Source organism: Solea senegalensis, linkage group LG11 (assembly GCF_019176455.1).
Source record: "Solea senegalensis isolate Sse05_10M linkage group LG11, IFAPA_SoseM_1, whole genome shotgun sequence".
Taxonomy (NCBI): domain Eukaryota; kingdom Metazoa; phylum Chordata; class Actinopteri; order Pleuronectiformes; family Soleidae; genus Solea; species Solea senegalensis.
In genome coordinates, this window is record NC_058031.1 from 2,229,042 (window position 1) to 2,256,843 (window position 27,802).

The 27,802-nt window shown below is 41.3% G+C and overlaps 2 protein-coding genes across 5 annotated transcripts; one reads left to right on the forward strand and one right to left on the reverse strand.

Annotated features, from left to right (window-relative positions):
* Positions 1–560: 560 nt before the first annotated feature.
* Positions 561–7,355, reverse strand: LOC122776625 (protein-serine O-palmitoleoyltransferase porcupine-like). Of its 4 annotated transcripts, none has more exons than XM_044037240.1 (13): positions 7,304–7,355; positions 6,038–6,198; positions 5,597–5,789; positions 5,424–5,467; positions 4,805–4,986; positions 4,584–4,714; positions 4,078–4,203; positions 3,756–3,856; positions 3,135–3,211; positions 2,446–2,509; positions 2,219–2,304; positions 1,830–1,940; positions 561–1,613 (listed from the first exon to the last, which is right to left on the reverse strand). In XM_044037240.1, the coding sequence occupies exons 2-13, from the start codon at positions 6,171–6,173 to the stop codon at positions 1,512–1,514; spliced, it is 1,353 nt and encodes a 450-aa protein (XP_043893175.1). In that variant the 5' UTR covers positions 6,174–6,198; positions 7,304–7,355; the 3' UTR covers positions 561–1,511. The 4 variants fall into 4 exon arrangements, with proteins under 4 accessions (XP_043893175.1, XP_043893177.1, XP_043893178.1 ...); XM_044037242.1 differs by having other exon boundaries at positions 6,038–6,195; positions 7,304–7,346; XM_044037243.1 differs by lacking the exon at positions 7,304–7,355 and adding an exon at positions 7,068–7,284 and having other exon boundaries at positions 6,038–6,195.
* A 1,665-nt stretch (positions 7,356–9,020) lies between these two features.
* LOC122777234 (myelin transcription factor 1-like) lies at positions 9,021–27,684 on the forward strand. Its single transcript, XM_044038321.1, is given in 24 exon segments — positions 9,021–9,304; positions 10,492–10,567; positions 10,700–10,754; positions 11,153–11,192; positions 11,308–11,373; positions 11,611–11,876; positions 12,934–13,502; positions 13,505–14,153; positions 15,239–15,358; positions 15,584–15,674; positions 17,385–17,498; positions 17,594–17,811; positions 18,840–19,042; positions 19,151–19,366; positions 19,487–19,635; positions 20,263–20,325; positions 21,736–21,804; positions 22,274–22,336; positions 22,422–22,505; positions 23,256–23,477; positions 24,231–24,322; positions 24,446–24,549; positions 25,650–25,793; positions 26,561–27,684. Coding segments are annotated over 22 exon segments (3,741 nt in total). The 5' UTR covers positions 9,021–9,304; positions 10,492–10,567; the 3' UTR covers positions 26,705–27,684.
* The last annotated feature ends 118 nt before the right edge of the window (positions 27,685–27,802 follow it).

Here is a 27,802-nt window from a genome sequence, read left to right on the forward strand (position 1 = left end):
ATCTTGTATATGTTTTTCAAAGGGAAAAAGGAAATGTCGATTAAAGCTGTGCTACATTGAATCGTACTATTCTAGGTTTACACACCACATTCTGCCATTTTATGTAACCTACCTTAAGACTTGAACATATTTATATACCATTTTGTTAATAATCAGCATTACTTGTTCTCTGAAACTTATTGTTTTCTGATAAATGTTGTTAAAGTCACTAAAACTTTCCTTTTTCATCCAAGTAAAATGGTGATTTGAATGGTTTTTGATGACCCATTAAATATTTTCTTTATACATTACTTTTATTCTTAAAATACTGTATATAGCTGCACTGCAGTGCAGGCATAACATGGTAGATTGAAGAGGCAGACCATTAGTGTTGTTCAGTAACTGGTTTCTGAAGTTTCTTTTGGAACTTCAAAAAGAAGTTGCTAAACATATGGGCCAATAAATGTCATTGATTATCGGCTGCCCTAATTTCTATGTACTCACCCAGATGAGCCTCATCTCCAAATTAGATCTTTTCTTTGTCCCTATGAAATAATTTCAGAGATTAAAAACACTGATCATTCACTTTAATATGCGTTTATTAAAAAACAATTGATCATAATGTGCGATATCTCAAGAGTTTCCTCCAGTGAGTCACTTTGATAGTGTTCTGAAAAAAGATTCACCTCAAGAGTTTACATTGGCACAAACGTTTTGTAGAAAAAAAACAAACAAACATATAAATATATACACATTTATGTATACTTAAACATGCTGAAATGACTTTGGACCCAACATTGAAACACACCTGTCTCTACACGTCAAAGTACACGCGCATGCAGTTTATTTGGTCTGAAAAGTGTTTTTCTTTCTTTTGGATAAAAGGATTCTGGAATAATCCTTTAAGTGAATATTCACAGGCTGAATACAGTACACTGGAGGTATGTGATAGAGGCTGTAAAGTGTCCTTTTGCTTTGATATCCACCTGACCACAGGTGTCCAGACGAATCCTCCTCATTCCCATCAGATCCAAGAACACCCTGATATTTAGGCCGCATCCATATGACTATATTTTAAATGGCATCAACACTAACACGGATAAAATTCCATGTACCATGGCGTGCGTACCAGTTGCTTAGTTTCAGAAAGTGCTAACAGCAAAACACAAAGTTGAGGAGAAAGAACCAGGATTTCTGTTATGAGACCGACGACAAATTTAGAGTAACTTTTAACTGAGCCTTTGATGGTCGAGTAGTGGCTAATAACACCTAATGAGGAAGTGAACTCATCACTGCTTCCAAAGCTCTCTGTTTTTGTCCACCCACACTAAAACGCAGGCCCACAGTTTTCAAACTAACATGGAGAAGGCAGCATTTTTACACTTCTCACTTTTTCAGGCTCCAAAAAAGTTTGTGTGGACAGCAAGTTTAATCCGGAGCAAAGATTTTAACGGAGTAATATGAACATGACCTTACCCACACAAACCCATTGTATTGTGTGGTGTCTTGCAGAGTTACAATCCAGTCCAGTGTCACTGGATTAAACGGTAGAAGATCCAACAGGCAAACACAACCCAGTGGCTCGCCCAGTTCAGCTCAGACCACCTCTGGATGGTGTGGATGGCCGCGTAACCCTGCACACAGGAAACACACGTGTGACAAACGAGCACAAACAGAATAAACCCTGCAAACAGCCTCAAATGAACAACCTTTCAGACAATCAATGGACAGAATCTTATCCATTTGGCTTTTCTGTGTCCTGCACAATATCTTGTTTAGTAAGCAAATACAGATTTGTCTTCCTCACTTACTCACTCACTTCCTACCTCACTTATTTTTCATTCTCTTACCTCTTCTACTTCATATTCATCAACTCCAGGATCAAACATAGAGCCCAGGTAAGTGAGGTGGAAGATGGCCAGGAAGCTGAAGAGCAGGTTCAACATCACCACCCAGTACTCCTACAAACACCAAGAAAAAGTAGAAACTGATAACAAGACCACACACTGTGTTGTGTGGGGTGTACAGGAATGTGTTTAAAATTATCCTCTGACTTTATAACCCCACAGGAATAATAATAATGTGTTAATAACCAACTTGCAAATTTAATTGATAAAAGAAAGTCACTAAGTGTTAGTAATTAGTAATAATAGGCCAAATACGAAAAAATGGCAAATATCGTCCATCTCTGATGCTCTAGATTCATACACTTTAGCTGGAGAACAAAGTGAGTGTTTACCTTCTTGTGCTGATGGCTGCAGCCAGAGTTACAAGGCCTGGACAGGACACAAGCACTGAAGATGGATGCAAGCCTCTTCCTTAGAACTGAGGAGAAGAAAGACAAATTAACAACCTGGACCATTCGAGTGCTGACCACTGATTTAATATGCAGCTTTATTTCACCTTCACCAGTCGTTAAAATTAAGATAAATACTCTATATGAACAAACAGAAATGTTCTTCATACCATGTTCAACGTATGTGATGAATCCCAGAGAGAGGAGAACAGCTCCAAGGTGGAAACTCAGACCCTGAATAAAAAAACAACAACACAACAGCACTTTAGGTTCAAGTGGTGAATGTTTACACTCCAAATACTATAGATGTCAAGAGCCTGTAATTTATTTCCATGTGAAGTGAAAGTGATTTGCCATATTCATTTCTTAACATTATCCCAAGATCAATATTCACTTTGTAATACATTTAAATTATGGTAGAGCACTTCATTTCTACAAATGGCTAAGGAACAGAGTGTATAATTCAGCAATGTGAAGTTTAATAAATACACAAAAACAACATTTTAAATATTGTATAACATTTCTGTTGATAGATCCCACCTGAATTCCACAAACTGGCCCTCTAACAATTATTCTTTCCGATGCAAGGTTGAGAAATTTAAGATATCATTTGCTTCCAACATACAGTATATGTATGTATGCTGACTGCATTGGGTTCATTTTAGGTTCTGACAAACTCAACAGAATGATTGTCAAATTAGGTTAATGCTCTCTTTGGATGGGTTCGGGGAGAAAAATGTAAACCTGTAATGATGGTATGGCAACAGCTGTAGCCTCGAAGTATTAAGACGAAAAACATTAGGATCATTTTGTGACGAGGAAAATTAAAAAATGGGACTAAATGCAAGTTGTTACTAACATGCAGTAAGGCACTGGCTGTGTATGTCACAAGGATGGCTGCAAACGTCCCCAGCTTCATGGCGTTTTTAAACACATCTGCAGAACATGAGAACACAGCAAATTCACAACATGACAACAATACACACAAATATACACTTGCATAGTATCACATTTATCAATGTGAAAAACAAAGTGATATGTAAAAACCACTAACCACTAACAATCATTTTCATGATTTGAGTTTCAGAGGCAAAAATGAGAAATGGTACTTAAGTAGGTATGTAGAATTAAAATTTTATTTTATTTTTTATTGGTGAAGTTTCATGTTGTATTGCTGCTGTATTTCCCTTACATTATGCCTCATTTCCCAGTATGTTGTAAAATGTATGTAGCCTTCACTTAGCATCAAAATAAAAAGATGTTTAGTTTGTCCATTGTGGGGCTGCTGTGAAAACATGGTGATGCAAAATGCCTCCTTATGTAGAGCTGACATGGTTACTGATATAAGAAAAGGCTCATTCTGGGGTAATGAAAAACAATTAATTCTACATAAAAAATAAAAGATTTATCGTCAATTTCTGATAAAACTTTTGCACACTGAGAAAAAAAAAAACACATTGTATTGGAGCCCCACACTCACAGGTTTTGAGCCAACGGGACATGGGGATGTTCCAGGACGTCACCACCAGCACCATGGAGCGAGGCATTTCCACACTCAGAGGTTTCACCACACTCATATCCCTGTAAATAAAACATATAAACAAGTTAGAGGGTAAGAGGGTAATGTAGTACCCAAACACGAAGTGGGGGGATCTTAAATCGACCTTTCGGCTGAAGGTACTGTGTGTGTGTGTGCAGCTGCTTGGTAGAACAGTATCCAGAACTGGAATGTCACCACAGACACAAAAACTGAGCTTTTCTTCAAAGATGTCAGATCATAGCTTAGCTCCAGCTTAACTCACCATCTGATGTTGTCCTTCTCTTCAGTGAAGCCCGTTCCAGCCAGCATGGTGGTGCCTTCACTGAGGTGACCCACAAAGTAGTTACTGAAGTGGAAGGACACTGCATTCTCATAAGCACGCAGCCACCTTTGGAGCACAACACATAAAGAAATGTACGTATTACTTCTCGAACTGAACACTTAAAATTTCCAACTTAATTACACCAAAGAGGGTCTCTGTACCTCCTCTAAGTGAAAGACGAGTGCTACTCTGGTTTATATTACTTACCAGCCTATAATCTGATTAGTTCCACTTCCTGCAGGGAAGTCTTGTGGATTGGATTGATTGGTCACTTAACAAGAATGTATCCAACACAAGATAAAGTGTTGCAGGACTTACCTTTGTCAAAATAATCTTCGAAGCAGGGAAAGAAAAACAGACAGTCTGCTCTCAAACCAGTGTTTGTTCATGTATCTGTAAAACTTTTTGCTACACATGGAGTAAAGACTTGACTTCTCTTGACTTACTTCTCTGTGACTGGGTTTCCTTGGATGGGGATGAACAAAAGGAAGAGGTACGGAGCGATGCAAGTGGAGACCAGCAAACAGATCTGACTCTTCAGCAGACTGATGAAGGAACTCTGAAGCCACAACCAGCTCTGAGGAAACAAACCACCTCATTACTTCCACAGAACTATACAAGAAGAACACCATGAACACAGGGGAAGCAAGAAACATCATAGACTCACCAGTTTTCTGCCTTCAATGGCGTTCTTATAACTGGAGAAGCTGATCCAAGGACCAAAAACGACCGTACCAACAAAGAGAAGATAGCCCAGGACCTCAGCTGGAGAGGGAAGGCTGCCCACTGCTCCTCTGTCCAGGTCAAAGGCCAGAGAGATGGCCTTCATGGCCACCACCATCTGAGAGCCTGACACACACACACACACACACACACACACAAACAGCTTTTATGCTTCACTGTTTTCTTTCTTTGTTCCCCTCACACCACTTATTGTTTTCAATATTAATTCATGAGGAACACTGTTTCCTGTTAAATATACAGTAATTGTTCCCATAGCAGGGATCACCCACTTCAGTAACAAGTTAAATGTGTTGCTGTGAGACACACTTGTTGTTCTTGAAGAATGCTTCAGTTGCTGTAGGATCTTTAATATATATTACATTTTAACTCAATCTCTTTGTAAAGATTGATGCAATTATTCAAGCATGTAGGTAGTGAAGTCGGTAATACTGTAGGTAATACTGCAATTGTCTCTCACCATAAAACAGAAAATAATAGAACTGCAGAAAACAGTTGTGAAATCAGGAACTGTAACTTTCTCGTGTACATTTGGGAATATTTACCTCTTATTTTATGCCAGGTCACCATGTCAATTAAATGCAACTCTCTGAAAGAATGAAAAAGAAAATAGAGCAGTCTGACTGATACAGAAGGTTAAGTTCTTCCAAAACATGCATGTGTAACTTCTAAAATTTGAACTAAGGGAGGTTGTGTGATTGTTGCATTGTTTTCTCACCCAATAAGAAGGTAGATGAGGATGACAAGCGAGAGGAAGAGGCCTCTGCTGGAGGAGTGTCGTGTGAGCAGCAAGACGAGGTAACAGAGCGCACTGAGCAACAGCACCCACAGCATATGCAGCTCAAAGAAGAGGAAGAGGCCATACATCCCGACCAACATTGAGACCACATGCTTCAGTGTGGACACGCCTCCTGAGGAACAAACAAAAAATCACTGTCACAAGCTCATTCACTTCAACATCAGCCTGTTAGCACTTCTGGGTTGGGATTTGAATTAGAGAAGTGTAAAGTGAAAAACTGATTGGGTTAAGGGCTGGTTATTCTCCCTCTGGTTAATGAATTTTCCAAAATACACCACCAGAGGAAAACAGGATCAAGTGAGTTGTGTAATTGTGGCGAAGTCGAACATGAACCTCACTTTTAGAAAGTTTTCCACTCACCCAGTCTGAAAAAAAGTCTGCAGATGAGGCAGAGCAGCAGCAGCCTCCACACCTGCTGAACACCCTGATAAACTGTACTGAGACCACAGCTTTCTGCCAGCTCCTGCCACATCAACAGCCTGCTGGACATGTCCATCCTGCTGCTGCTGTTGCTGCTGCTGCTGCACACACAAACAAACACACACACACACACCAAAATGACTGCATGAAACACAGTGAAGGACCAAATTAATATTTAAATCTCATAAAAGTTGGCATAATTAAAAATAATCCAGGTACAATAAGGATTGAAATACAGCCATCTTCAATATCAACACAACAATAGATGATTGTCTGAGCTATGCCGGCAACTAACGATTATTTTCATAATCTGTCAATTATTCTCATGAGTAAACTGTTTCAGTCCTACATTAAGCACACAAAAAATAACATTAATCTAAAAGACATATATTAATCTCAATAGTAAATATTAATTATGAACGTTTATCGCAATATAATAATAAACTTTGTTTATACAGCACTTTTCAAAACAAGTTTACAAGGTACTTTCCTAGTTTAAAGAAAAATAATATTAACATGCAATTAAAATACAAATGATATAAGAAAAATATAATGAAATACAATTAATACAATTTTGCAAGTTTACAAAATTGCTGACCTGAATGTTAAATTGGTTTTAAATGATTTATAATATCCTATGTTTTTGTCATTCACATGTAAAGCATTTAAATTGTTTGTAAAGTGCTTTATAAATAAAGTTTGTCTCGACCAATGACGTAGAAAACATTATTTACAGAATTCACAGATTATTTGCTTTAACATGTAGTATGTAAATAGATATCGGTCCAGTTACAGTAATAAATAGATAAGATTTGTTTTTATAATTTCTTCAGTTTATAGAAGCAGAATAAAATATAAGTGAATACACACTAACTTCTGTTAAACATAATGTATATTCAGTTTCAAGTCTGCTATTTAAAACTGTTTAGGCCGAGCTCAACATTTCACGGGTAACTTTTGACTCACTCACGTTATCAAAGGGACAAACTTAATCCGAGCCAACTTTTAACTTTTTTTAAAAAAAAACTGTGAAAGCGCTAAACTAAAAGTTAGCATGAGTTTCACGGAGTTGACGATGACAAACGCCGCCTGCTAACTCGAGCTAACGTTAGCACATTTCTCTGTTAAAACAAATCACAGCGGTTCAGTGTAGACACGTAGAGCCAGTTCAGTCAGATCATAAAAACGAGGCTAATGTGTGCTAACCTGAGCTGTGGAGGACAGAGCTGAGCAGACGGAGGGAGTGACGTCGACGTTTTCACTGATTAGGCTCCGCCTTCTCTTCTTCGTTTTCTTTTTTACCCGTGAAATGTCCCCACCTTGCTTCACCGCCCTCTGCTGGACTGATATATGTACTGCATCAGATACACACAGACCTCCAAAATCAATTAATTATTTTAAATCGAGCCTGAAAACACGCCTGTTTGCCACTGAGTTAAAATAAAAAATAAAATAATCTTCACTGTTGCACCTCAGCCCTAACTGTAACCTTTAGATCCTTTAGTATTTCTTAAATGTCTTTTAACTCTCTATTTAAATGTTTTTATTGTGTTTTATTATACCCTTTAAATATTTAATGCTGCTGCTGCTGTATTTCTCTTTCTTTTTTTATTGTAAATCACTTTGAAATGCCTTGTTATTGAAATGTGTTGTATGAATAAACTTGCCTTCCAAAGCTGACCATATAATGTCTATAACAAACATATATATAATATAGCACTTTTCACGGAAAAAAACACAAAGTGCTTCACAACAAATAAAATGTACACATCAAAACATAAAACAGGATTATAAGAAAAAAGGTGTAGTCAATTAAACTACATTTTTAAGACCAATGTAAATAGACATTGATCAAGAACAATCAGTGAGAGATTATAAGAGACATTCATCTAGAGTAAAAAGCCTGTCAAAAAAAGATGTGTTTTTAACTCTTATAAGCTTAAACAAATAAAGAGGGCTTATTATGGGGATGAATTTAAAAAAGAAAATATATTCAATCAAGTTTTAATTATTTAATTTCAATTTCTGCCAAATGAAAATAAGCTCACCTCAATTTTACACACTGGTACATTAAATTCTTCTTCTGGACTGAGGTGATTGATTTTTGATCGGACACAATCTTATCTAATCCACAGCTGGTGTCGTCCAATAGGAGCCGTTTGCAGGTGACACGTCTGAATTTCCAGTTGCAAGACGTTAACATGTTGCCGGCTCAGTCTCAATTCTGGAGGCTCAGATTCACATGATAAATGGTCTGTATTCATATAACAGTTTTGCCGTTCACCCATTCTGTCACACAGTACATCTGTGTGCAGCACATTTCTCATTTTCAGTGTCTTGCCCAAGGACACATTGGCCTGTATAGATGAGTGGAGCCAGGAATCGAACCTACTACAACCTTCCAGTTGAAAGACAACTCACTCTATCACTGAGCCACCTCACCATCACTGCTATAATTACAGCTGCACACAGTGTGAGAGGGGATGAAAATACACATCCTTCCATTATTTATAAATCTTATCTTCCATTCATCCACCCGTCTTCTATCGCTTCCCTGGATAGGTCCTTATCTTGTCTTGTGTTATCTTATCTTATCTTATCTTATCTTATCTTATCGTTGATGCAATGCTAAGCCCTAGTACCTAATAAAGTATTTGGTGAGTGTATTTGTGTAACTGTAGCCTCCTCCTGGTGTTACGTTACTGGCTGTTGTTGGTGAACTTCTCCTGCTCCTTTCTGCTCCTTTCTGCTCCTCCTGCTGCTCTCCTCGTTCCCCAGCTGTTTGGCTGCGGCCTTGTTAAATATTGACACCTCCTCCAGTGTTGCACGGCCCGGGCCCAGCATGAGCCAGAGCAGGACAGAGCCAAGGCCCTGTCAGGTCAGGGCTGCAGCTCTCCGGTTCTCCTGTAGGGGGCAGTGCAGGCAGTGGGGGGCTTCTGTCCATGGTGCTGAAGATTACTGGGTTTGGCTCTGTCCCGGGTGCTGAACAGCTCCGTGTTGCTGCTGCTGTTGTTGGGTTCGGAGTGACGCGGCTGCCGGATCACTTCAGTCCGCTGTGCCGCGATCTGCTGCTGGACTCCGCGTTTGCTGACACTCACCGTGTCAGTGCGTGTGTGTGTGTGTCACAGAGTGTGTGTGTGTGTGTGTGTGTGTGTGTGAAGGCCGGAGATGTCGGAGCGGAGGGGGAGGGGAAGTCACTAGCGGAAGGTAAGGCTTTATGTCTCCGTGACAAAGAGCGTGATGAAGCGCTCTTGCTTGTCGGTATTTCCTCGGGCCTTCGGTGGATTCCTCAGCGGACAGAAGGGACGTGACAAGGCCGGGCGTGTATTCAGGTGCATTTCTGACGCACGGGCTTTTAACCCGATTACGACTGTGCGATGTTATTTCCTACAATGGCGGACGGCTCGCTGTCTATATTTACCGTGTAGTGTCGTGAACGATGTCCACGGAGGCTTTTGTGGGGTTTTGGTGTTTTTTGTCACGGTGCCCAGGTTAGGAGAAGAGAAAAGGCCTCGTCCCACTGAGAACTCGCTCTACATCCCGTTACTGTCTCTTTTTGTATTGTTTACAAACACGGAGACACTTTTTTAAAAAGAAGCGAGCCATTAGTTGTAATGTGATGTCATTATATTTAGACAGAGACATAAATGTGTTGTTAAAGGTGAGGAAACTGCTATTTTCTGCTCACAGTCACCGTGGAACAACGGGTGGACTTTATGTTCCAGTACAGTAACATTATGGTCATATTTGAGTAGAATGGAAGTAATATTAGCATAAAAGCATATTTTTTGACAGTCATCAGCCTGCTGATAACAATGGAACTTTATTTAAAAAAAAAAATATTTTTGACTTTTAACTTTTAACATTTTCATGTGAAGGTAATTCACTGTTTATGGCATAAAATAATCCCCATTACCAAATTATGACCTAGTTATTACTTAATAACATGTAATTACTGTAATATTATCTCCCTATGACCAGTACAGGCCCAATAATGATCCCTATTTATTATTAATTGTTATTTTTGATTATTTAACTAATAAGAAAACAAATGAAAATAAAACATATATGAGTCTACATGAGTATACTGTTCTGTAGATGTCATCGAAGCTTCTTGGCACTGGGTTAAAGAGGTTCTCATATTTCAATAAGATAATTTTTTTTACATTTGTCTGATTTTTTTCAGTAGAATGTTCAAAATGGAGGCCGCACAGGCAGCCATTTTCTGACTTTGATTTTCTATAATGAGCAAAGACAACTACAGAAATGTTTGTTGTTTAGGTAAACATGATGACATCACTGTGTCACGTGTATGAAATCCGTGCATTTCATTTGAGTGTTTGTGAATGTTTTTTCTTTCATCAGCATGACTTGTTGTGTGTTCAATCCAACAGACAATGAGTTCAAAGGTCACGCACTGAGCCAAGAGTGAACCAGAGGAATCAACATACAACAAGCCTCAGCATCAAAGTACACACTGTTCTTTCTTTCTTTCTTTCTTTCTTTCTTTCTTTCTTTCTTTCTTTCTTTCTTTCTTTCTTTCTTTCTTTCTTTCTGTCACCTCACTAACAAATCTTACACTTCTCTCCCTCTGAAATTCAGATGAGCCAAGACATCACAGAGACACGAACAAGAACCCGCTCCAAAGCCATCAGGGGTGTGTATAGACATCCACATGTACACACACGTACACACACACGTAGTTTTGTTGGGGAGACAGTAGCTCAGTGGTAGAGACGAGCAACCAGCAGTTGTATTCCAGCATAAAGGTTGTTGGTTAGATTCCCGGCATTGCTAGTCTTGTTGATGTTCTTGGGCAAGACATTTAACCCCACATTGCTCGTGAGGCTGTGCTGGCCGTGTGTGAATGGGTAAATGTGTAGTGTAAGCTTTGAGGGGTCATTAAGACTAGAAAAATCACTTTATAAATAATTTTAGAGTTGAATTGACATACAATCCAGCCGTGCTCAGTAGCTTCCTGTGTGTCCTTCATAATAACAGTACACAACATTTACGTTCAATGTTCTCATGAAGTCTCTGCTCTTTCAACCTCAGCTTCAGAAATAGTGGGACAGGAGATGAAACAGGAGTTAAGGTAGGTCATTTATGAGGACTGTCAGTGTATATAAATCATGTTTTAGGTCGCTCTCTCTGTGTGTATGAACTGTGTATGAACTGTGCATGAACTGTGTATCTGTCTCACTGTGCAGCAGCTGTCCCACCCCAGGATGTGATGGCAAAGGACACGTCAGTGGACGATACTCCCGACACAGGAGGTAAAACTCACACACACCTCAGATGTCGAACTCTGTCGCTTCTGCACAGCAGCCAGACAAAGACAAATGATTGTAAATGAATTTTAAAAAAACATACATTTCATACAAACATTATAAAGAATCCTACCTGTATAGACATAATATGTCCGTGCAGCTTTTGTTTCGTTGTCTACATCTTAAGTTAGATGTTTCTAGCTGAGTGTTACATGTTTATTTGCGCCTCCTCCTCCTCCTCAGCGTACTGGGATGCCCGATTGTGAAGAAAAGGAAGCTGGAGGAGGCCGAGGCTGAGGCCGAGGAGAACCAGTCTGCTCCCAAGAGAAGGAACCAGCCTGCTGTCAAACAGGCAGCGGACGAGGGCTCCACCGCAGACAGTGAAGAAGAGGAGGAACAGAAAGAGGACGAAGAGGAGGAGGAGGACGAGGAGGAGGAGGAGGAGCAGGGGGGAGACCTCAAAGAGAAGAAAAAGTGCAAAAGTAAAAGTCGGCCAGAGTCAGAACAAGGTGAGTCACGTAAAATGTAACATTTTTATTGATTTATAGGTTAGCATAGAGGTCTCAAACTCGTGGCCCACAGCCCACATTCGGTCCCCGCAATCAATTTCATGCTGTTCATGCCTTCATTCGTAATCTAGTTATAATGAGTTATTTCTGTATGTTTTTTTGCATTTTGCATCATCAATACATTTATATTGCAAACTGTTTATTGTTCCATATCAAAACAAACACTTTTATTCTGAAATGATGTGAAATATCATGAGTATTATCGTTTTGATTATACTTTTTTCCCCCTACTGACCAAACTAGGCACTCAGAGGCCCCCAAGGTCAGTTAGTATGTTAGCACGCCTGTGTTATCCAATTAAACAGTAAAGGTAGGACTGATGGGTTATTATGTGATTTTTGAAACACACAGATTGTAGACCGTCAGCATTTGGCATCAGGGAGAAGAAGAAGAAGAACAGATGACTAATGGTTTAAAGGGATAATTAATGGTTTGTTTGTGGTTGTATGAGGGACTGACTCACTGTCTGCAGTTCCTCTGTGTCCCTAAAATGATAAGAAGCACAGGTGAAATTAATGTAAGCACAACAATAATAATCATGATAATAATAACTCATATAGCACATTTCTAAACTGTATTTATGAAGTACTTTGACACTTTTAGTTGGTGGTAGAAACCCACCAAACGTCAAGTTGAATAATAACTGTCAGATAAAGTCGGGTCTGTAAAACATGGGTTATGAAATCAAATTAAACAATGAATTAAACAAACACAGCAGCATCACAATGATTTTGAGTTTATTCTTCATTTGACCAAGTGGGAAAAAAGAATACATTGAATCTCCCTCCTTCCATCACCACCTTTAGATTTGAGAAGGACCAATGTCAATGTCTGAGGATTTGAATTGTCTCATAAAGGTCAACATTTCTGACTCTGACAACGGAGGTTTGACGTCCTGATCAAACTTGTTCATCACTGCTAAAAACCCTCTGTGTAAATCACAAGGTAAATCTCTACAGACCTGTTAAAAACATTGTTTTCTGCTTTAAATCCACAGCAGACTGCTCAGTGGTGACAGCAGAGGACACGGAGACGGCGGAGACAGTGGTTTGTCCTCCTGCCGAGGAGGACAAGAGCGAAGGTGTCACCTCGGAGACTGCAAACGAGGCTGAAGGTGAGAAAACTGGTTTAGAAGAGAAGGAGCTAACACCAGCCGATGAAGATCATCACCCTCATCATCACCACCAGGAGGAAACAAAGGAGGAGCAGGAGAAGGAACAAGGTCTGCTGGTGACAGAGGAGGAGGAGGAGGAGGAGGACACGTCAGAGCCAGCCGAGGAAGATGTCGAGGTTATTGAGGCAACAAAGACAAACGAGGACGAGGAAGAGGAGGCAGAAGAACAGGATGAGGAAGAAAAGGACGTGGAGGAGGAGGAGCAGCAGGACAGGGAAAATCATTTTGTGGAGCAGAGGGAGGTGAAGAGACAGATTCTAAGTCCGGAAAACTCTGATCACCAGTACTCCAGTGGTGATTACAAGCATCAGCCCAAAGACTCAGCCGAGATGCAGAGTCACAGGGAGGAACCAGAGGATGAGGAGGAGGAGGGGGAGGAGGAGGAGGAGGAGGAGAGGAGGGAGAAGGAGAGGAAGAGGAGGAAGACGAGGAAGACGAGGTAGAGGAGAGGGAGGTCCACCAAGAGGTCGACACTCCTTACACTTTGAGTCCACACACTCAGGGATCAGATGCCGAGGTGTCACTCAGGGAAGAAAAGGTCATCACCCCCATGACTGAGGAAGAGGAGGAGGAGGAAGATGAGGAAGATGAAGAGCAGGAAGAGGAGAGGGAGGATGAGGAGGACGAGAGGCAAGGAAAGGAGGCAGGCGAAGTGGTGGAGGAAGAAGAGGACGACCGGGACTCCAGCAAAGCCTCTCCGACGACAGTGGTCATCGAAGTCCACTCTGACGACGATGATGACGATGACGATGAGGAGGAGGAGGAGGAAGACGAAGAGGAGGAGGAAGAAGAGGAGGAAGAGGAGGACGAAGGAGACGAGCAGGATCGCGTCTCAGAGGGCTCTGGGATCACGGACGACTCAGAGAACTGGGACATGACTCGAGGGAACCTGGGTCTCCTGGAGAAGGCCATCGCTCTGAAGGCAGAGGAGGTGAAGGGAGGTCAGGAGGTCCAGAGTTCACCTGAGTATCAGCCGTACAGCTCGTCCAGCAGGAGCTCCGAGCCTGCGTCTGTGGCCAGACGCTCGGGTCAATACAGCAAAGGTAACATTCACTGTCTCTGCAACCAAAACTGCTCCAAAAATACACTCAGTAATCAGAAATACTTTGAATATATTAACATTATTATTATTATTTTCTCGATTAATCGAGTCCTTGTTTGGTCTGTAATATATACAGAAAATGTTGGAAAATGTTGATCGGTGTTTTTCAAACCTGGAAATGACGATGGTCTTAAATGTCTTGTTTTGTCCACAAACCAAAATGATTTCCTTTGTTATCTGGAGCACATGTGCACATTTAAGAAGCTGAAGAAAATGTGATGATCAAAATTGCTGATGATTCATTTAGTAATTGATAATAAACAATTAATCGAATAATCGTCGCAACCCTATATCATATGATACATGATATGAAATGATATAAGAAGCTGAATAAGTGAAAGTGTGAAAATACAGTATGTACATGTTTGGACAGTAGTTATTTCCTATTATACCGCATTTACACTAACTTAACAGACGTCTTCTTGATCCTGTTTTTGTCCAGACATTAAGACACTGCAGGTTTTTGTCTTCGCGTCGTTTGTCTTTTGGCTCTTTGCAGGAAGAAAAATGTTAAACTCCCTCAGTGTCTATAATTAAAAAAAATATATATATATTAATATATGTATATATACATATATATTTGCTGCTGCGTATAAGTTGAAGAAACAAATTAACTGTGGTTTTAAACTTCTCTATAGACAGAAAATCACTTCTTCTTCATATGCATATGTCAGGTAAAGTGATTATATGTGTGTTAAATTATTTGTGCACAGCTCACGCAGTGTCAAATACTTGCCACTACTCCCACGACCGCTGCTGTCTTTATTAAATGTGGTTGCCATGGATATTTAAAAATAAATAAATAAAAGCACTCAGTGTACCAAGACCGTATAATAGATACTGTGGGATGTTTTCATGTGGGGCCAAAATGTCACGTTTAAATACAAGTCCCCAAAACATGCAACATGCAGTGGCAGTGAGTCTCTACACTGCAAGGAGCAACATTCAGTGGAATTATTTATGAATTAATCGCTTAAATCACGTCATGTCAACAGTGTGTGACAATCCCGCCCTCCTCTGTTCTAGACAAGAAGGAGGTGAAATGTCCGACCCCGGGGTGTGACGGTACAGGTCATGTGACTGGACTGTACCCTCACCACCGCAGTCTGTCTGGATGTCCTCACAAAGACCGAATCCCTCCAGAGAGTGAGTACACGCTTTCATAATCATCCAGAGCACAGACATCGGTACTAGTACTAATATGACTTCTTCCTCCTGTTTTAGAAAATAAAAAATAACTAATAATACTTACTTTTTTTAATGCCATTAACACTTCTTCCAGCTAATGTGCGGCTTTCACTGCTAATCCTGTTACTACTGTGACTGACCTCAGTCTGTCTGTCTGTCTGTCTGATGTTGGTGTGTCTGTAGTTCTGGCCATGCATGAGAACGTCTTGAAGTGTCCAACTCCTGGCTGCACAGGCCAAGGACATGTCAACAGTAACCGCAACACACACCGCAGGTTAATAACAACACACAAACTCACACACACACACACACAGGTTCACACACAGGTTCACACAGCTGTCCTTTTAAGGACTCTCATTGTCTTCCATTCCTTTGGACGGCCTAACCCAAGCGTTACCTCTAACCTTAACCATAACCACTTAATGCCTAACCCTAAGCTAACCAGAATTCACATAATCAAACTTCCAAACTTTAACTAGAAAATGAGATTCTGCTTCATTAGGACCAGGTTTTGGTCTCCTACTTGGGGACTACTGGTCCTGAAAAGGTCAGTGTTTATGCCAGAAAAGGTAATGAATTACATGTGCATTTTAAATCACATCCGTTTGTGAGTAAAAAGATCAAAAATTAACAAATGAAGAATTTATGCACCGGAAACTTTGGCAGTGAAGGATGAGGACAGGTGAACGACGAGGATAGGTGAACGATGAGGACAGGTGAACGATGAGGACAGGTGAACGACGTCTTTAAACAAACGTCTTTTTTACTTTAACTTGAGTCAAAATAGTGGTACTTTTACTTCAGTAGAATATTTCAGTACTGTAAAAAGGTAACAAAAACACAAACTCACACACACAGCGTGTGTATGCAGACAGGCTTTTCAGAGGACAGTTGAGGTTGTATGTAAGTATTATCTCATCGTCAGCATCTTACACACAGCTGACTATAGACGATCTGTGAGACACGCAGGGACACTGGAGGAAAAACACATTTTAGTCTTAACAAAAGGCTCAGTCAGCTGAAGTGTACGCTATCTTTAGAATATGTTCTCACTGTTATCTCACACTAAGTTTGTGTCACCATCGAGAAAGTTGCTGTGTGATAAATGTGTGACTTTACGTCACGGCACACAGGATGTGTGGATCCACGGCCGCTTCCATCTGTTAGGAAAATGTGTTCTTTTATGACTTTATGCTGTTTACAACTTGGATTTTGTTAGTGTCTTTAAAATCCTTTGTTTGGATTCACCTAAGTATTATGAACTTCAATTCAATGCAGAAGCAGACCAGGGGAGCGAGCGTTTTACAAAGTGACACAAACAGAAAAAGGCTGTGTAACAGTGAGATACTGTAGTAAAGATAATCTCAAGATACAGTTTAGTTTTTAGGAGGCTAAAATCTGTTTTTCCTTGTGTCCCTGCTGGCAGCCATGTTTTCACTGAATGACTTCCTGTCTCATTGGGGTTCCTAGCACAGTCAGGTGTATGTATGTCTTCAAAAGATGGACTATCCCTTTAATTTGACATTTATAATGGTAATTACGGCAGGGATTTTAGACCTCAGAACTCTAATGGTCTAAACATAGATTTTAAGGCCTTTGTATTTGAATTCTGTTCCATTTGGAAGATATGACACTAAGCACTGAGCAAAATCTCAGGGAAGAATAATCTCGTAATACTACTAACACATTCTTAGTCTGTCTGTAGATGGATTGGAAACACTTTGATCTTCTGTACATGAGTGTTTTCATATCTCTTTATCCTCCACATGAGGGTCGCGAGGGTCACGGGTGCCAATCCCAGACAAAGGGCAAAAGGGCGGGGTACACCTGACCCTGGACAGGTCGTCAGTCCATCACAGGGACACATAGAGACAAACAAACCATCCACGCTCACACTCACACCTACGGTCAATTTTAGAGTGTCAGATTTGCCTAATCCCCAAATCATTCAAATCCAAACCTGTGGCTGTGTCTCTCCCGTCAGTCTGTCTGGCTGTCCCATCGCAGCAGCGACTAAGCTCAATAAGACCCAGGACAAGCAGGTTGTTTTGCAGCCGACCTCCAGTGAACCCTCCTCCAACTCTGACCGAGTGCTCAGGTAGGAGACAAACCTTTACCAGCACAGGTTTCTACTGCACGTCCACGTCTCTGCAGGAATAAAACAAAAACATCACTGACGTCTTTTCCTTTCAGGCCCATGTGCTTTGTGAAGCAGCTGGAGATCCCTCAGTACGGCAGCTACCGGCCCAACACCGTGACCACCACGCCTCGGGCGAACCTGGCCAAGGAGCTGGAGAAATACTCCAAGGTGTCATTTGACTATGCAAGCTTTGATGTCCAGGTGTTTGGAAAGCGCACGCTCATTCCAAAGTCACCCGGCACTCCTGAAACATCACCGAAAGCCTTCAAATGTAAGACATACTCTTCACCTGAAGAAGATCTTCTTAGTTCCCAATCCTGGTCCTCAGGGACTCCTGCCTGCATGTTACCCTGCAACAACACAGCTGATTCAAATGAATGGAGTCGTAATTAGGCTTTTGCAGAGCTTGAGCATTTGAATCAGGTGTGTTGGAGCAGGGCAACATCTAAAACATGCAGGGCAGTGAGTCTCTGAGGACCAGGATTGGGAAACACTGATATAGACCCTTCCATTACATCAGTGTTTCTGAATCCTGGTGATTCAAATGGTCAGCTCAAAGTTCCTCTTTCTTTGAGTAAGCTTCTGCTTCAAAATGCGACATTTCAAGCACTGAGTGGTTTGTCCTATTGTAGAACAAGGCCCTCATCTGAAGCAATTATTATGGTACAGTACGGTGCGGTTTTGGAACAGTAAAGCTGTGGGTCAGGCTTGCTTTTGACAGCTGCTCGGTTTGTGACGTCACGCTTTGTATGAATGCAGGTGTTGAAGAAGCACCGGTACCAAAGGGGAGTTATGTTTTTCTGCCGTGGGTCTAGCGCCACCCAAACCGTATCGTACCATTTTACTTTGGGACCCCCAAGGGGAAGGGTGCCAAAAATGGAATGGTTGGGGCCAGTTATTTTGGCACTAATCGTAATGGAAACGCAAAAAGAATACGTACCGCACTGTACCAAACTGAACCAGTCAATTCAGTGAACACACAGCTTTATATGAGGCGACAAAAAACAAACAATTTTTATTTTAAATGCTGCTGATAAACTCTCCAAAAGTTACACCTGTCGTCAACACGTCAATATTCTCTATGTCAGTCTGATAACGTAACATCATTTAAGTCCCATTTAACTTCAATTCAAGTTTTTTTGTTGCTGCATGTAACAGAGCGAACACACACTGTTGGATGTAGGATCTCTGTTCACTGTGATGTGACTGTATCTAACCATCAGCTAGTGTCAGTCACCGCACTCGTCGTCTGCTCTCTCTTCTGCTCCACTGAATTTATTTTCCTCTACTCCCACGCAGCTAAACCATTCCCTAAGGCCTCCTCCCCGAGTCACAGTGTGTCTGGAGGATTTTCTAAGAGCGGCTCCTCCTCCAGTGGTTATGACTACAGCCAAGATGCAGAAGCAGCGCATATGGCAGCAACAGCCATCCTCAACCTGTCCACCCGCTGCTGGGAGAGACCCGAGACTCTCAGCGCCAAGCCCAGGGAGACCTGCACCAAGGTACGCTGACTCTCAGTCACAAAGGTTCTCCTGAGGACTTTAAAACCACCTCCTCCTCCTCCTCATCATCATCATTATCAACATGTTCTCCATGCTCCATCTCTGCAGGAATCAGACATTGAAGTGGATGAAAATGGCACACTGGATCTCAGCATGAAGAAGACAAAGAGGGAAGGCATGCAGTCTCTCGAGCCGTCCTCGTCCTCGTCCTCGTCCTCTCAACACACCGGAGTCTCCTTGTCTCAGGGCCATCCTCAGCCAGAGTGGGAGGGGCCACTGGACTTCACCAAATCAAGTGGAGTCAAAGACGAAGACCATGAAGAGGTATTTAAATGAAAGAAAAGGATGAAATATGAATATTTGGCCTGCACTGAAACAACCACAAAAACAATTATATCCTTAACTTTTTTTTCTGCGTGTTAATCTGTTCTTTCTCTGCCTCAGGTGGAGAACATGGCTCCGTCGTACACCTCATCCGATGCTGAGGACGAGGACCAGGACAACCTGGAGGACAGGAAGTACCCCGGCGAGGTCACCACCAGCAGCTTCAAGGTCAAGTTTCAGCCCAAAGACAGCAAAAAAGACCTGCTCATGTAAGTCACAGCCTTTGTCACAGCTAACTTATAATGTTCTATTTCTCAAATGTGTGTATATGCAAGTTTTAGTCTTATATAGTGTTGTCTCTTCCTGTTAAAGGGCCAGTGTGTGACAATTATCTAGTGGTGAGACCGTAAACTACATCACGCTGCATTATTCGTGAACATTTTTCTGCTATTCTCGTGTGCGTTCACATCCATCACGTCTATTAATGACTTTATTAATGCGTGTCTACGCATGTCAGGGAACTACGGTGGCCTTTCGCATTCCAGAAATGTGTTCCAGAATTCCAGAATTATGCATTGGGTAAATGTGGGTGGAGCCATCGTCCCTCCTAGCCTGTGCAGTAAACTTTCACTTCAAAATGCCCTTATCTAAAATACAGACCAAAGTATTCTAAGTATTAGTATTCTAAGACTAAGAACCAATCAGTTACTATTTTAAAGCAATGACAATTATTTTATTTTATGCAAACATACATATGGGCAGTATAGTCAGGAAAACCCTCCGAAATGTTACACACTGCACCTTAACGACGATTTGTACAGAATAAACCGACTGAACCCAAAATGGAAAAGACAGTGACTGATGTATGTGTGTGTGTGTGTGTGTCTTGGCTGCAGATGTCCCACCCCAGGCTGTGACGGCAGTGGACACATTACGGGCAACTACGCGTCTCATCGAAGGTGAGAACCTGCACTGTGATTTAAAATAATCTCTTTTTTTTTTTATTAGAGTTTTTAAATTTATGGTGTGAATACAGTTAAGAGGTAGACGGTTGAGGTTGCTGCTGCCTCATTTAGGACCAGGTTTTTGGTCTCCATGAGGACTACCGGTCCTGACAAGGTCAGTGTTTATGACAGAAAAGGGCGTAAAAAGACGTATAAAATATAAAGTACACACACGCTCTCCCTCTCTCACACACACACACACACACAGAGGTTGATACACATCTGTACAGTCAGACTCCAATCCAATTTTAATGTCAGGTGTGAATAGTCGTACTTAGTGCTCGTCACATGCTCTCACGTTACTGAAGATGGCTGTTAAAACCAGGTTTGGACAGGGCCATAATATCCATTTAATAGCATACGCACGCACACACACACACACACACACACACACAAACACACACACAAACACACGCACACTCGCAATTGCACACGCACACGCACATCAAATATAGTCATCTACTTAATGGGGACTTGATTTTTGTCCCCTTACGGAAGAGAAGTCCCCATAATGTGACTGTGTAAACAGATTTAGGTCCCCACAACATGAGGAATACCAGGTACACACACACAGTCTGGTTTCCATCACATTAGAGGACATTGCACTGACTTACATTAATTTCCTGGAGACTTACTCTAACCTTAACCATAATTACTACTGACCTAATCCTAACCCTGACCTTAACCTCACCCTAACTTTAAAACTGTCTTCACCTTAAAATGTAATCATTTATGTTATGGGGACTTCATGTTCCCATAAGGAAGACAAGTCCCAGTAATGTGACTGTGTAACAGATTTAAATCCAGGTACACACATGTGCGTGCGAGTGTGTGTACCTGGTATTCCTTAATGACCTAAATGACCACATTTTAAGGTGAAGACAAGTACGGCTGAAGTCAGAGTTAGGGTCAGGGTTAGGATTAGGATTAGGTCAGTATTAATGATGGTTAAGCTCAGTGTAAGTCTCCAGGAAATGAATGTAAGACAATGTAATGTCCTCTGAAGTGATGGAAACCAGTGCGCACACACGCACTGAACGGATGGCTGTGTCTCAGGAGGTAGAGGTCCAGTCCACATGTCAGACTCCTTGGCTAATAACCCTCCGGTGAGTGAATGGATGAATGTGACCTGTAGTGGTAGAAAAAACAACAACAAGTTCTTAAGAAAGACACATAGATTTACTTTTTTGACACTTAGATGTCCTACAGCGAGCCTGTGTGTGTGTGTGTGTGTGTGTGTGTGCACACACTCAGTCCTCTCCTGGCTCTGTAGTCCAGCTCAGGCTCTCTTCACTCAGACGTTCTGTTCACAGTCTGCTTCTCTGACACTCTCCCCTCTCTCTTTTTCTCTAATGTATCTTCCAGTCTGTCAGGCTGTCCTCTTGCTGATAAATCACTTCGGACCCTCATGGCTGCCCACACAGCTGAACTAAAGTATGTCTGCTTTCTCCTATCTCTCACCTCCAACATGTTCACTGAGCACCTCAGTCCTCAGCTACGTCTCTGTCCCTTCTCTCCTGTACACACACTGATACACAGTCAGCATGACTCGCTGAATTTTCAACCCCGTTGTTCCTAGACAGACTCCAAAAGATTCACTCTCTATAATATTTGACTCATGTATGCATTGAAAGAGGATAAAAGTAGGATCAGTTGTGATGATCGTTATATAAAGTTCAGCTCACTCTTTTGTCATCTTCTCACGTGTGAAAGTTTTCCCTCCGTTGTTTTTGTTGAGTCCTTTGCATTAAGGTGGCAGCAGGGACACGTCCCACTAACTGGATGTGGCATCATTATGAATATTTAGTGAAAAAAAAAAAAGAAAAAAGAAGAAATGATTAAATGACTGATGGTGTTATTGATGAGAGCCTGTTAAGAGAGAGCACGTCTGTGTGTGTCTCAGGTGTCCCACCCCAGGTTGTGATGGATCAGGACACATCACTGGAAACTACGCCTCACACAGAAGGTAGGAAGGAGTTCTCTCCTCTTGTTCTGCTGCTGCTTCATCAGTGACGTGTGTCCTTCATCCCGCTCATGTTTGTCTCCTCCAGTCTGTCCGGGTGCCCCAGAGCCAAGAAATGCGGGATCAAGTCCACCCCGACCAAGGACGACAAGGAAGACTCTGAACTGTTGAGGTGAGAGACATGCGTTTGAATCCTCTCCTGGGAAATGAAGTGTCTGTAGATGTTGTGGTGTTTTACCTGATTGTGGTGCAGTTTGGCAGAAACAAGGACATGTTGGTGGGTACGTTTAGGAAGCACCTGGTTAGGATTTTGGAAAATTTCATTGGTTATTCCTCGTCTTTTATAGAAATGTAGGATTATAATTGTTTTATGTTGAATTTTGGACTGAACATCAAACTCTGGAGTTACAAAAAGCTTCATGTGGTCGAGGTCAGCCTGCTCTGACAGAAAAACATTGCTAGGAGCTGGTCTGTGAATTTGTTCAGGGTGTAAGTTAAATAAAACTTAAACAGTATATATACTTATATATCCATATGTATGGATATATATCGATAAATCAATCAATTGCTGATATACAGTATGTTGTATTTATTTATTATTTATTTATACTTGCACAGCAGATGTAAGATGATTTTATATCATGTAAATACTGACATTCTGTGATGATACTGTAGTTATTATACACATATTTAACTCATGTTTTCATATAATATATATTGTATATATGATATTTTGATATTGACTTATATATCTATGTATTATTATCCCTCAATATCAGTTTATTCAACGATGTTTAGCTAAAATACACAGATGGGCCTTCATATTAACACATACTTGCACAATTGTGATAAATAGACCAGTAAATGTTGTTGTCTGTTGCATTGTCTTTTATAACCTTCTGGGACACTGTCTTGTCTCCAGGTGTCCGGTTCCTGGCTGTGACAGTCTGGGTCACATCAGTGGAAAGTACGCCACCCACCGCAGTGCCTATGGCTGCCCGCTGGCGGCACGCCGGCAGAAGGAGGGGCTTCTTAACGGCACTCCCTTCTCCTGGAAGGCCTTCAAGAGCGACGGCCCGACCTGCCCGACGCCGGGCTGCGACGGCTCCGGTCACGCTAACGGCAGTTTCCTGACGCACCGCAGGTACCTGACACTGAACGTCTGTTTGTTTATGTGGCGAGTTCGTAGGGCTTTGATCCCTTGATTGCAAAGATCTTCAAAGCCATTCAGGACTATTCTAATTCACTGCAAGGATTTGTTTTGGGTTTTTGGTTTTAGTCTAATTTGGAGAAGTGGCGTTAATAAGTCATGGCTTCAAATTCATGGATCAGGCAAGAACGACACGTCTTTGTACTAACTTCTCTTAGAAGAAACTTTCCTGTCATTGTACTTGGTACCACTAAAATGTCTTTGTCCTGCAGCAAGAAAATACTATGCTATACTATAGAAAACTAAATATTTAGTCATATATGATACTGGTGAAAGCAAATTGTATTGGGAATGGTGCACAATAGTCTCACACATGTTCCTCACAGCAGGAAACTGAAGTTTGTGTCTTTTTTGTAAACTACTCACTCTCCTGCACCAAGGTTTACGGAGGAAAATCAGCATTTATTGCTCACAGGAACAATGTGATTTGTGTGTTAGTGCTGCCCTGTTTAGTAAGTTTGTGTCTGTCAGGGTCACTTCAGAATCAAAGATTTCTAACAAGTAAGATGCTGAGTGAATATGTGAAATGTTAAGATAATATTTACTCATAATTTTGCCTGGATAACAAGTGAATATCCCTGTCAAATGTCAAAGCTCATGATTTTGACCTCTTGAACATTAAATGAATATGCATGAATTTCAATTTCAAAAAAACATTACATTTTTTATCTTACCGTATCCTCTCAGTCTGTCAGGTTGTCCCAGAGCGTCAGCCAACAAGAAGAGAGCCAAGTTGCCTGGAGACGAGTACATTACTGCAAAGTTCAGAGCCAGTGACGGTGAGAGACTCTTACTTTCTTACTCTTTGTCCCAGCAGCATGTTCCACATGTCTCTCGTGTGGACACTTCCAAACGAAACACAATGTCTCACAGCAGTGTTTTCTGTGTGTTTGCTCTGTCAGTTCTGGACAATGACGAGGACATAAAGCAGCTCAACAAGGAGATCAACGAGCTGAACGACTCCAACTCAGAGATGGAGACAGACATGATGAACCTGCACACTCAGGTGAGCTCCGGGCGCTGGTAGATAAAGACAAAAACAAGATGGATGTTATATAGGCTATATGCCATGACAGTTTTTGCAAGCGTCATGTGCAACCAGGCTCCTATTGAACGATATTAGCTGTCAATCACACTCGTGTGTGTCCCGCACTTTATCATCTGTTTTCCTCTAAATGGGAACAACATTTGACAAACATTGACATTGTGATTCAAGAGCTGAGACTGATGATTGAGACGACTGACTCCACACAAATGTGATTACCGACGTTTTAAGTAGAAGCTCGAGTTCTTTTGGCTTTTTCTGTCCTACTTCTTTGGCTTCACTTTTCAAACCTTAAGGCTACATCTATTTTTATCATCATCATCGTCATCGGCTGTCACTTGAGACGAGTATGACTGTCCTCTCTGCAGGGTCATCTACCTGTGGGTCTTCAGATGGCTGTAGAGGTCTGTGGATCCGTGATCCATACTTTGGTGCAGTGTGGGGAGGGGAAAGTAGAGGTCATGAGTGGGGGGGCGGAGCCTTCTTCTGTCTTTCCTTTGCTGTCTTGCAGAGTTCCATTTCATGATACGCTGCACCTTTCTGCACTGCTTCTGTCCAAAGCAAGGTCGTCCACCCCCCAGTTACAGGACATGATGTTTTGTTGTTGTCCTTCAAGTGTTTCTTTTGCCCACCAGAGGCTCGCTGTCCCTCTTTTAACTGGGCGTATACAGTCTGTGACTCATCCTGACTGTGTTTTCCTTCTCTACCAGTCACTCAAGTCAACACACACAGAAACACACTGACAGAAGGACACATCATCATTTCGCTTTCTTCAGCGTGTACAGAATTTGACAGATTGGAATAATATCAGGTCTAAACGGAGTCAAAAAGCTACACCATCCACATTTATGTTAACCCTGAAAAACAGAGAATCACACTGATATTCCATATTTGTTACACAGCGGAGGATAGCATTTACTTGGTGTTTAGTTAGTATGATAAAACCAAACAGACCTGTGTGTCCTTATCTACGTCATGCTACTGCTGCGGCTTCACGATTTGTTCTTCAGCTGTCTGTGCTAATGCCTCACGACGATGTTCTGCGTTTGTCTCTGCTTCAGATCTCTTCGATGGAGAAGAACCTGAAGAGCATGGAGGAGGAGAACAAACAGATCGAGGAAAGGAATGAGGCCCTGTTCTTGGAGCTGTCAGGCCTGAGTCAGGCCCTGATCCGCAGTCTGGCCAACATACGCCTGCCCACCATGGTAACTATACACTATGTGGTTTTTATGTGATACGTGATTAAAAAGGTTTAGTTATCATGATATTTGATGGTCTACAAGATGCTAGTGAGCAGCAAAAGTGAAAGAGAAGGTCTACAAGATGCTAGTGAGCAGCAAAAGTGAAAGAGAAGGTCTACAAGATGCTAGTGAGCAGCGAAAGTGAAAGAGAAGGTCTACAAGATGCTAGTGAGCAGCGAAAGTGAAAGAGAAGGTCTACAAGATGCTAGTGAGCAGCGAAAGTGAAAGAGAAGGTCTACAAGATGCCAGTGAGCAGCAAAAGTGAAAGAGAAGGTCTACACGATGCTAATGAGAGCTGATATGATATATGGCTTGGAGACAGTGGCATCGTCTAAAAGACAGGAGGTGGAGATGGAGGTGTCAGAGCTGACGACGCTGAGCTTTTCTTTGGGAGTGACCAGGACCTACAGGATTAGAAATATTAGAGATATTAGAGAGACAGCTCAGGTTAAACAGGTTTGGAGATCAAGGTTGAGAAGGTTTGGTCACGTGCAGAGGATGGATAATGATTATATTGGAGAAAGGATGTTGAAGATGGAGCTACCAAGAGGGTAGGAGGACAAGACCACAGAGAAGGTTCATGCATGTTACTATGGAGGACAGTTGGTGTCATAGAAGAGGACACAAGGGAGAGGACAAGATGTAGGCAGATGATCTGCTGTGGTGACACCTATAGGGAGAAGCTGAAAGGAAATAAATCATGAAATAATCTCTCATCATTGTCCGTTCAGCAGGAGCCGCTGTCCGAGCAGAACTTCGACAGCTATGTTGACACCCTCACCCACATGTTTACCAACAAAGACTGCTACCAGAACCCCGAGAACCGGGCTCTGCTCGAGTCCATCAATCAGGCCGTGAAGGGCATCGAGGTGTGACGGACAGCGGGAGGGCGGGACCATCACACTGACCACACCTTTTCTTTCCCATACCCTTCAGATACTGTGTGTAATGACTTTCTTCTCATTTTGGAACTTTGTCCTCTGTTCTTTGCGTTGGTTTCCCGTTTGCATGTTGCTTTACGATGGTGTGTGTGTGTGACACGTGTGTGTGTGACATGTATGTGTGTGACGTGTGTGTGTGCGTGTGTGTGTGCACACTGGAGTCAAAGGTTTACACTTGAGGCAGGAGTACAGTGTAGAGGCTGAGCCGAGCAGACTTTGTTTAGTTAGTGAACTGATCTCATCTCCACTCAGTGATGTTGATAGTATTCTGTACGAGCATAGTGATGTTGCACCTTCAGGACTAGTTTGTAGATTCATTCTTACAATTGCTGTCTAACTATTTAAGTCCTTTGAAAATGTTGGTTTAATAATAACTTATTTACTCATGTCCGTTGTATTATATTTATTTTTTGGCTTATTTATTATACATTATTTATTTATTTATTTATTTATCAAGTTTTTGTTTTCATTTGAAAAATGCTACCTGAGAAGATTTTAAAAACGGTAATCAAGAGAAGGTAATGGTTTCCTCCGCATTGCTGAACAAAAGAGGAAATATTTTAAGATATCAACTATGAATTGTTTTATATATCTTATTATTTATTTAAAATACAGGGATCTTTTTAAGTGCAAATATTTTGTATCTGAAAGTTTTTAATAATTTTCTAAATATTTTTTTTCTTTGGTGCTTATGTTCATATGATTTTCCTTTTTATTTCCACAAACTATTTTCAGTACATTGCAATACACTGTGAATATTGAGCTGCACATATTTGGTATTTATTTGGTGATGAAGAACAAAGTGATGGTGACTATTTATTTTGTATCGTCTATGTGTTTATGATTGTGTATGGATTAGTCTTTTAAGTTGCTCTCTTGAAATAAAGGTTAACCCACAGTGCATGTGGATTTAATTTGTGTGGACTCATCTCTTTAATACGACAGCATATATATACATATATATATATATATACATACACATATATGTATATATATACATATATACAGAATAGTAATGTGTGTATGTATATA

Coding starts and splice junctions, on each gene's coding strand:
- LOC122776625 (XM_044037240.1), bottom strand. CDS start 6,173: ATGGACATGTCCAGCAGGCTGTTGATGTGGCAGGAGCTGGCAGAAAGC. Junction 5,468..5,596: donor CTCATCTACCTTCTTATTGG/GTGAGAAAACAA, acceptor TCATTCTTTCAG/AGAGTTGCATTTAATTGACA. Junction 3,212..3,755: donor GTCCCGTTGGCTCAAAACCT/GTGAGTGTGGGG, acceptor CATGTTCTGCAG/ATGTGTTTAAAAACGCCATG.